Here is a 10,977-nt window from a genome sequence, read left to right on the forward strand (position 1 = left end):
ACCACTTTAATGGCAGAAAGCAAAGAGAAACTAAAGAGCTTCCTGATAAAGGTGAAAAAGGAGAGTGAAAAAGCTGGCTTAAAACTCAGTATTCAAAAAATGAAGATCATGGCATCTGGTCCCATCACTTCATGGCAAATAGATGGGAAAAAAAGTGGAAACAGTGATAGATTTTATTTTCTTGGGCTCCAAAATCATTGCAATGATGACTGCAGCCATGAAATTAAAAGGTACTTGCTCCTTGGAAAAAAAGTTATGACAAACCTAGACAAGTATAATTTTTTTTTTTAACAAATTAGATTGCTTCTGAATGAGTCAGGATATGAGGAGCTAAGGTTCTAGAGAGAGAGTTAAACCTATCAAGACATTCTATTCTGAACTGAAGGGAGGCCAAGTTTCTGAATTAAGGAAGTTAAATGATCTCAGCAGGTATAATTCATTTACCACATGAAGCACTTGCTAATTTTTAGGCTGCCCAGAGTAAGAGTGCTGGAAATTGAGCAAAAGGAGGTTAAATATGTTAGGTTAGGTTTTATCAGTCCCACAGTGGGTATGAGATAAAAATTGAAGTCAATTGATTCTTGAAAGGGAAATCTCCCATGTACACACTCCAGGTTCTCAGTTTGGAACCTAGAGCGATAAATCTAAAATAGGAGATGAAACAGATTTTTGGCCAAGTTCTACAAAACCTGAAATCCATCTCTAACTTATTTTGGTAACTCTTTGGATTAAAGCAATCTTTCTCAATCTAGGGTTGTATCAAAGGATAAAGGAAATTCTCTTTGTATAAATAAAACATCATCCAGAGATTATATGTTTTTTATGTATGATAACTGGTAAGATAAAAGATCAAAAGATGAAAACAGATGATTGAAAGTCTTTCAGGATGATCCAAATATAGAAGTTACCAGACCTATTTGAAAATAACCAGTGTTAACATGTACCTTTACATACATTACAAGATGATGAGTTCACTAGAGCATTTGATGTTGTATTAAAACATCAAGTAGATATTATGGAGCTGAAAAATACAGCCAGAAGGAGTAATTAGAGATGGACAAAGTTGAAGAAAGGCTTAGCAAATTGAAAAGTTAATCAGTAGAAATATCAAGACTGATGTATGGAGACAAAAAGAATGGAAAATACAGAAAGGATTGTAAGAGCTTATATGGGTCATGTTGGAAAAGACTAGTATGTATAGCGGAACACTCAGGAGGAGAGGAAAAAGGGGAAATGGGGTAGAAAAGAAATTGGCTAATACTGAATGATTTTCTCAAACTTATGAAAAACATCAAGCCTTAAACTCAAGAAGATCTGTAATGTTAAGAAGGATAAATAAAAAGAAAGCCACACTTAAGAATCTCTTTGTAAAATGTTAGAAAACCAATAATAAAAATAAATATAAAATTCAGTCAAAGTAAATAACAGACATTTTTCCTCAAAGAAGTAGAGCCCAAGAAAACAAGAAAACAGTCTAGAGCCCAAATCTCACCTGGTGGCCATTTAAAAGTGGAATAAGAATGTTTTATCTTCTATTACTCTGATAAGTGAGATAATTGTAGAGATTGCTGAAAATGAATGGGTCACCTTACAAGCTCAGAGGCTATTTGGGATGGCATCTCTAAGTTCTGTTAATTGGAATGTTTGCTATATAGTTCAAGGGCCATCTGCAGAGGAATGGGATAGGCAAATGGTCTCCTCTAGTTCTGCTTGCACAGATATTTCTCAAGAATCAGACCTTTTACTTAGCCAAGTGACTTGAAATAACTACAAAAATTTTACCTTTTTTTTTTTGTTGTTGTGCCCTGAATTTCTTAATTGAACTTGGAGAATTACACCCAGGAGAAATGGAAACTTTCTTAACTAGAAAAAGTTAAAACAAAGGTTTTAGGTTTGAGAATAACAAAGTTAAATTGTTAAGGGAGTTGGAAGGTCCCTAAAAGCAGTAGGAGACTTTAGTAGTGAAGTTCTAGGGATTGCCCTTTGGAAGAGTTTTGGAGAAAATCATAGGGGGTGATTTGGGCAGAACAAATCTTCATATCATTATTTATCTTAAGAAATTATTAAGCAGTTTTTAATTAACATGAGCTATGTATGTTGACATAGTGAGTCAGGCAACATTTGGGTTGATTTTTCGCAAAACTAGGAACATGCGTGTCCTTTTCTATTATAATCTGAGTAAAAATACCTCTGCACAACTCACTTTAATAGAGTTTTCGTAGAATACTATCAAAATGCAAGTTTTAGAATCTTTTAGTCTTTTGAGCACTACACTAGACTCTCAAGAAAGACTTTGCTGAAGATCGCCTTTAAATATTGAAGCACACTTTAACCAAAAGTGAAGATGTGCATTCCGTGTGCTGAGGTAAATGGGAACAGACATCAGCCATCTCCTGTAATCTCAGATTTACAAAATTTATTAATAGGTCTTAGCTATGTCAGGAAACCAGAATAAAGATATTTACTTTAAAGAGAAACACTAGTTGATAGAAAAAATATTGAGATGAAAAATGAGTTTTGAAGGTGGGATAAAACTTTTGACTATGTGTTCCAGATTTTCTCATTTGCCTAGACAAGTCATTGAACTCCTTCAAGTAGAAGTCAAGTATTTTTTTTTGCATTTAAAATTTTTTATTGATGTATAGTTGATTTACAATATGTGTCAGTATCTAGTGTATGGCAAGGTGATTCAGTCAAATATATACACATATTCTTTTTTCATTATGGTTTATTATAGGATTTACATATATTATAGTTCCCTGAACTATCTGTCAATTTTATTTATTTATTTAAAAAATTTATTTTTACTTTATTTTGCTTTACAATCCTGTATTGGTTTTGCCATACATTGACATGAATTAGCCACGGGTGTACATGAGTTCCCAATCCTGAACCCCCCTCCCACCTCCCACCCTATATCATCTCTCTGGATCATCCCCGTGCACCAGCCCCAAGCATCCTGTATCCTGTATCGAACATAGACTGGTGATTCTTTTCTTACATGATAGTATACATATTTCAATGCCATTCTCCCAAATCATCCCACCCTCTCCCTCTTCCTCAGAGTCCAAAAGTACGTTCTAAACATCTGTGTCTCTTTTGCTGTCTCACATACAGGGTTATCATTACCATCTTTCTAAATTCCATATATATGTGTTAGCATACTGTATTGGTGTTTTTCTTTCTGGCTTACTTCACTCTGTATAATAGGCTCCAGTTTCATCCACCTCATTAGAACTGATTCAAATGTATTCTTTTTAATGGCTGAGTAATACTCCGTTGTGTATATGTACCACAGCTTTCTTATCCATTCGTCTGCTGATGGACATCTAAGTTGTTTCCATGTCCTGGCCATTATAAACATTGCTGCGATGAACATCAGGGTACACATGTCTCTTTCAATTCTGGTTTCCTCGGTGTGTATGCCCAGCAGTGGGATTGCTGGGTCATAAAGCAGTTCTATTTGTAGTTTTTTAAGGAATCTCCAAACTGTTCTCCATAGTGGCTGTACTAGTTTGCATTCCCACCAACAGTGTAAGAGGGTTCCCTTTTCTCCACACCCTCTCCAGCATTTATTGCTTGTAGACTTTTGGATTGCTGCCATTCTGACTGGTGTTAAATGGTACCTCATTGTGGTCTTGATTTGCATTTCTCTGATAATGAGTGATGTTGAGCATCTTTTCATGTGTTTGTTAGCCATCAGTATATCTTCTTTGGAGAAATGTCTATTTAGTTCTCTGGCCCATTTTTTGATTGGGTGATTTATTTTTCTGGAATTGAGCTGCAAGTGTTGCTTGTATATTTTTGAGATGAGTTGTTTGTCAGTTGCTTCATTTGCTATTATTTTCTCCCATTCCGAAGGCTGTCTTTTCACCTTGCTTATAGTTTCCTTTGTCATGCAGAAGCTTTTAATTTTAATTAGATCCCATTTGTTTATTTTTGCTTATTTCTGGGAGATGGATCATAGAGGATCCTGCTGTGATTTATGTCGGAGAGTGTTTTGCCTATATTCTCCTCTAGGAGTTTTATAGTTTTTGGTCTTATGTTTAGATCTTTAATCCATTTTGAGTTTATTTTTGTGTGTGGTGTTAGAAAGTGATCTAGTTTCATTCTTTTATAAGTGGTTGACCAGTTTTCCCAGCACCATTTGTTAAAGAGATTGTCTTTCATCCATTGTATATTCCTGCCTCCTTTGTCGAAGATAAGGTGTCCATAGGTGTGTGGATTTATCTCTGGGCTTTCTATTTTGTTCCATTGATCTATATTTCTGTCTTTGTGCCAGTACCATACTGTCTTGATGACTGTGGCTTTGTAGTAGAGCCTGAAGTCAGGCAGGTTGATTCCAGTTCCATTCTTCTTTCTCAACATTGCTTTGGCTATTTGAAGTTTTTTGTATTTCCATAGAAATTGTGAAATTAGTTGTTCTAGCTCTGTGAAAAATACCACTGGTAGCTTGATAGGTATTGCATTGAATCTATAGGTTGCTTTGTGTACTATACTCATTTTCACTATATTGATTCTTCTGATCCATGAACATGGTATATTTCTCCATCTACGAATGAAAATGAAAGCACAACAACCCAAAACCTGTGGGACACTATAAAAGCAGTGCTAAGAGGAAAGTTCATAGCAATACAGGCATACCTCAAGAAACAAGTAAAAAATCAAATAAATAACCTAACTCTCCACCTCAAGCAACTAGAAAAGGAAGAAATGGAGAACCCCAGAGTTAATAGAAGGAAATAAATCTTAAAAATTAGGGCAGAAATAAATGCAAAAGAAACAAAAGAGACCATAGCAAAAATCAACAAAGCCAAAAGCTGGTTCTTTGAAAGGATAAATAAAATTGACAAACCATTAGCCAGACTCATCAAGAAACAAAGAGAGAAAAATCAAATCAATAAAATTAGAAATGAAAATGGAGTGATCACAACAGACAACACAGAAATACAAAGGATCATAAGAGACTACTATCAGAAATTATATGCCAATAAAATGGACAACGTGGTAGAAATGGACAAATTCTTAGAAAAGCACAACTTTCCAAAACTGAACCAGGAAGGAATAGAAAATCTTAACAGACCCATCACAAGCATGGAAATTGAAACTGTAATCATAAATCTTCCAGCAAACAAAAGCCCAGATCCAGACAGCTTTACAGCTGAATTCTACCAAAAATTTAGAGAAGAGCTAACACCTATTCTACTCAAACTCTTCCAGAAAATTGCAGAGGAAGGTAAACTTCCAAAGTCATTCTATGAGGCCACCATCACCCTAATACCAAAACCTGACAAAGATGCCACTGAAAAAGAAAACTACAGGCCAATATCACTGATGAACATAGATGCAAAAATCCTTAACAAAATCCTAGCAATCAGAATCCAACAACACATTACAAAGATCATACACCATGACCAAGTGAGCTTTATCCCATGGATGCAAGGATTCTTCAATATCCGCAAATCAATCAATGTAATTCACCACATTAACAAATTGAAAAATAAAAGCCATATGATTATCTCAATAGATGCAGAGAAGGCCTTTGACAAAATTCAACATCCATTTATGATAAAAACTCTCCAGAAAGCAGGAATAGAAGGAACATACCTCAACATAATAAAAGGTATATATGACAAACCCACAGCAAACATTATTCTCAATGGTGAAAAATTGAAAGCATTTCCCCTACAGTCAGGAACAAGACAAGGGTGCCCACTTTCACTGCTACTATTCAACATAGTTCTGGAAGTTTTGGCCACAGCAATCAGAGCAGAAAAAGAAACAAAAGGAATCCAAATTGGAAAAGAAGAAGTAAAACTCTCACTGTTTGCAGATGACATGATCCTCTATGTAGAAAACCCTAAAGACTCCACCAGAAAATTACTAGAGCTAATCAATGAATATAGTAAAGTTGCAGGATATAAAATCAACACACAGAAATCCCTTGAATTCCTATACACTAATAATGAGAAAGTAGAAAAAGAAATTAAGGAAACAATTCCATTCACCATTGCAATGAAAAGAATAAAATACTTACGAATATATCTACCTAAAGAAACTAAAGACCTATATATAGAAAATTATAAAACACTGATGAAAGAAATCAAAGAAGACACTAATAGATGGAGAAATATATCTGTCAATTTTAAAATGAGAAGGTTGTGTTAGGAGTTTAGAGTCTATACTGGCTATGACATTTAGAAAGAAGGAGAGGGATTTGTTGAAAAAAGTTTAATTACCTTAGCATTGTAATCAGAAATCATTTTAGAGAAGGAGAAAGTATAAAGTGACTTGGAGTAGGTGAAACCCTGACAAAGATCTAAGATAAGAATGAGGGAATGAGTGGGACTCAATCTGGATGAGAAAAGGAGAAGACTTCATTGTTTTGTTTCTAAAAGTAGACAGAAGAGCAGGTGAAGGGAGAGGGAACACGAGGGCCCAGAGCCAGAAAAAGAAAACTGAGTGCTGGGTGGGGAAAACCCAACAGAGAAACCCTCAGTGGAGTGGAGGTATATGCTGACCAAAGTGGATATTATAGACCAGGCATATCTAACTTTTGCCTTTCTGGAAATAATTGGTAAAGTGTTTCATTTTCATACATGGGTTGGAGGTTGAAATTTTAATAAATTTTGAAAAATTTTCTATGTTTTAAAAATCTGAGTCAGTGTGGGCCAGGACTATAGGAGCATAGAGGCAATTATGCTTCAGGAAAGCAGGGAGAACATGAAATCATAAACCACTCTTGTGATTTTGTGAAACATTAAAGTGATCATGGAAAAGGGTTATGGAGGGAGAATTTAAAGCAAGTTAATCTAGATCTTGCAAATCTGCACAAGATAGAAACTATTACCCTTCATTTGTGTCCAACTCTTTGTGACCCCATGGATCGTAGCTTGTGAGGCTCCTCTGTCCATGGAATTTTCTTGACAAGCATACTGGTGGGGGTTGCCATATATTCCTCCAGGTTTTCTTCTTGTCCCATGAATCAAACTTGTGTCTCTTACATCTCTTGCATCGCTTGCAGATTCTTTACTGCTGAGCCACCAGAGAGCCAGTAAAATCACGTTTCAAAGAGGTCAAGTGATTTGCTAAATTTTGCATGCCAGTAATAGCATGGTTGGTTTCAGAGCCTAAAATCTCATACTCTGAGGACAGCGCTCTAATTCCTTACAGAAGATGACCTTTTGGAAAGTATTTCTTCCTTTTCTAAGAGCACAAGTGATCATTGTCTTTTTCACATCTCACTGTATATCAAATACTTAAAACTGAGAGCTAATCATTTTGTTTCTTAATTCAGCTGGTTTCTTTAAGATCAGAGAAATGATCAGAGAAATTTGCAGATGTATATAACAAGTTCATAGGTCTTCAGACTTTTATGTTGCCACAGAGAACCAAAGTGAAAATGCATTTATCTTAACACATATCAAAAACTTGCCATGTTCAAAGCAGCCATGTGTAATTAAAAATCTTAAATATGACTTATTACTTTGCTAGTATTGTGAGGAACAATCTCTTCACAAGCTCAGCGTCCACTGCAGTGGCAATAGGGATATGCATATCTGGCTATAGTCAGTGTGATATACTTGAACAACATAACTGTGTACAAATAATGAAGCTGTACTTATGATTTATGGCATACAGTTTTGATAACTAATTGAAATATTCAAGAAGGTTAAGATTAGAGCTGGGAAGGAAAGATACCTCAGATAGATGATTGCATATTAAAATATGTGAAAAATAAATTTGCATACTAAGAATGTGGACCCACAGAGTGGTTGTTTTAGACCAGAAGGTAGAAGTAGAGTGTTGGAAGATGAGGTCAGAGAAGTAGGCAATGATGAGAATGTGAGGCTTGTGTAATTTGTGACTGAATTTGTTTGAACTCTATTTTGAAAGACAGTGGTTTTCAAACATACTTCCATATGTGATCAGTTGTGAGATATATTGTAAGTAATTTGCTTTACATTATGAATTACTTAACTTTGTAATAAAGGATGGGTTCAAGATTATTCCATAGTCAAAAATGCCTTCTTGAAGACAGATATCACATAGTGTTAGAGTGAGTGGACTCTTGCTGATCTCCTGTTTATATTCCTTAGTGTGTGACATTTCCATCTGTTATTTTTTTCTCCACATAATTTGAAACTTTTTGGAGTGCAACCAAAACCTTTCCTGTTTCAACTTTTACAACAACAAAAAAATGTTTCTTTGCCCAGAAACTTCTTCTGATCTTTAACTTGACTGAGGCCAGTTCATATTTTGATTAAAACAAATCTCAAAATATCTTACTAAGCAATACCCCTGACATAGGTTAGCATTTGTCTCTGTTTGCCTAGTGTCTTGGGCATATGTATATCATGTTATCGTAACTTTTAATTTACTTGAGTGTGTCTTTTATTTGATTTTGATTTGCCTGAGAGAAGAACTTGTATAACCTCACTCTAGATTCTCAGTGCATTAGAGTGTATTCAGTAAATGTTGGACGAATGAGTGACTGTTGCTAGTAACATTGGAAGGCAATGCTCCCTTAAAGTTCCTCTAACAAAAACTCCTTGAAAGTTGGTAGAGTGTAAATTTTAAACATAGGCCATGTATACTTTTATTCACTATTACAGATGAAGAATAAAATGGACAAGACAAATGCAACAGTCATTTCTAATTTTATTTTTCTGGGATTTACTCACTATCCCAAAGTTGAAATCACCGTATTTGTGCTGTGCTTGCTGATGTACTTGATCACCTTACTGGGTAATATTATTCTGATCTTGGTTAGTGTCCTGGATTCTCATCTACACACACCCATGTACTTCTTCCTCAGCAACCTGTCATGTCTGGACATCTGGTACACTTCTTCTGCCCTGACTCCAATGCTGGCAAATTTTATTTCGGGGAAAAACACCATCTCATTCTCAGGGTGTGCTGCTCAGATGTACTTCTCTCTGGCCATGGGCTCCACTGAGTGTGTGCTCCTGTCTGTGATGGCATATGACCGATATGTAGCCATCTACAACCCCCTGAGATACTCCATCATCATGAACAAGAAGATTTATGTTCAGATTGCAGCTGGATCGTGGGTGACAGGATCCTGCACTGCCCTGGTGGAAATTGTGTCTGTGTTGCAGCTGTCACTGTGTGGAAGTAGTGTCATCAATCATTTCACTTGTGAGATTCTGGCCGTCCTGAAACTGGCTTGTGTAGACACTTCCAAGGTGCAGTTAATCATGCTGGTGATCAGTGTACTTCTTCTTCCTATGCCAATGCTCCTCATTTGTATTTCTTATGCATTCATCCTCTCTAGCATCCTAAGAATCAGCTCATTGGATGGTCGAAGCAAGGCTTTTTCAACATGTGCAGCCCACCTGAGTGTAGTGGTTTTATTCTATGGGACAGCTCTCTCCATGTACCTGAAGCCATCAACTATGGATTCACAGGAAATAGATAAATTTATAGCCTTGGTATATGCTGGCTTAACCCCCATGTTGAATCCTATCATTTACATTTTACAGAACAGAGAAGTGAAAGTGGCTGTGAAAAAATTGCTGGTTAGGAACTCTGTTTGTGCTCTTTCAGTCTCTAGTAGCAAATAATATCTGTAAATGTTAAGGGATATTTAGTGCTTTCTATATATATCAGGAGATAATTGGGGTAGACACTCATTTTTAAATGTGATGTGCAATTTTCTAAGTCTCTTCTTTGACTAAGCACTGAAAGTCTAAGTAATATCAATGTATCATACATAAGTTGATCTGATCTTAAACAGTCTCATGATGACAAATTTTAATTTTTATTTGGGGTTATAGGGTTAAAATAATTATTTTAGTTGGTTTAATGATATTTTTATTTCTTTCTAAATTTTTAAAAATTGAAATATATTGATTAATATTGTTTCAAGTCTATAACAAAATAATTCAGTTGTGTGTGTGTGTACTCTTTTTCAGATTCTTTTCCAAAGTAGGTTATGATAAGATATTGAATATTTTTCCCTATGTTTATAGTCGGTCCTGGTTATTTATCTGTTTTGTATGTAGTATTAGGTAATTGGGTATCTATTAGCCTCAGGCTTCTCTGGTGGCTCAGTGGTGAAGAATTTCCCTGACAATGCAAGAGGCACAGGTTTTATCACTGGGTCGAGGAGATTCCCTAGAAAAGGAAACAGCAACTCACTCCAGTCATATTGCCAGGGAAATCCTACAGACAGAGGAGCCTGGTGGGCTATATAGTCTATGGGGTTGCAAAAGAGTCAGACACAACTTAGTAACTAAACAACAACAGCAATCAGTCTCAAATTCTCAATTTATCCATCATCCTCCTTTCAGTTTTGGTAATGATAAGCTTGTTTTCTGTATCTGTGAGTCTATTTTGTAAATAAATTCATTTTTATCCTTTTTTGTAGACTCCACAAATTGATGGTATCATCTATTTGTCTTTCTCTAATTTACTTCACTTAGTATAATTTTTTCTAGGTCCAGCCATGTTGCTGCAAATGACATTGTTTTATCCTTTTTAGAGTGGAGTAACATTACCCTATATATGTATTCCCCATCATCTTTATTCATTCATCTGTCTGTGGACACTTAGGTTGCTTCCATGTCTTGCCTATTGCAAATATTGCTGTTATGAACATTGGGGTGCATGTATCTTTTTGAATTAGCATTTTTCTGTATATATAGCCAGAGGTAGATTTCAGTATTGTATGGCAACTCTTTATTAGTTTTTCAAAGAACTTCCATACTGGTCTCCATTGTGGTTGTGCTAATCTGCATCCTCACAAGCAATGTAGGAGAGTTCACTTTTCTCCACACCTTCTCTAGTATTTATTATTTGTAGACATATTGATGATGTCCATTCTGGTCAGTGTGAGGTGGTACTTCATTATAAATATAACTTAAACATTAAATTATAATATTGGTGAGTATTCAAAATTATGTACATGTACTGCACTCAATATGTCAGCAAATTTGGAAAACTCAGCAGTGG

At 35.5% G+C, this 10,977-nt stretch overlaps 1 protein-coding gene across 1 annotated transcript; it reads left to right on the forward strand.

The window, feature by feature from the left end:
* The first annotated feature begins 8,627 nt into the window (after window positions 1-8,627).
* On the forward strand, window positions 8,628-9,587 carry LOC120859300 (olfactory receptor 13F1-like). Its single transcript, XM_040235446.1, has one exon. It carries the CDS (start codon window positions 8,628-8,630, stop codon window positions 9,585-9,587), a length of 960 nt encoding a protein of 319 aa, XP_040091380.1.
* Window positions 9,588-10,977: the final 1,390 nt, after the last annotated feature.

Source organism: Oryx dammah, unplaced genomic scaffold, assembly GCF_014754425.2.
Source record: "Oryx dammah isolate SB20612 unplaced genomic scaffold, SCBI_Odam_1.1 HiC_scaffold_489, whole genome shotgun sequence".
NCBI classification, from domain to species: Eukaryota; Metazoa; Chordata; class Mammalia; order Artiodactyla; family Bovidae; genus Oryx; species Oryx dammah.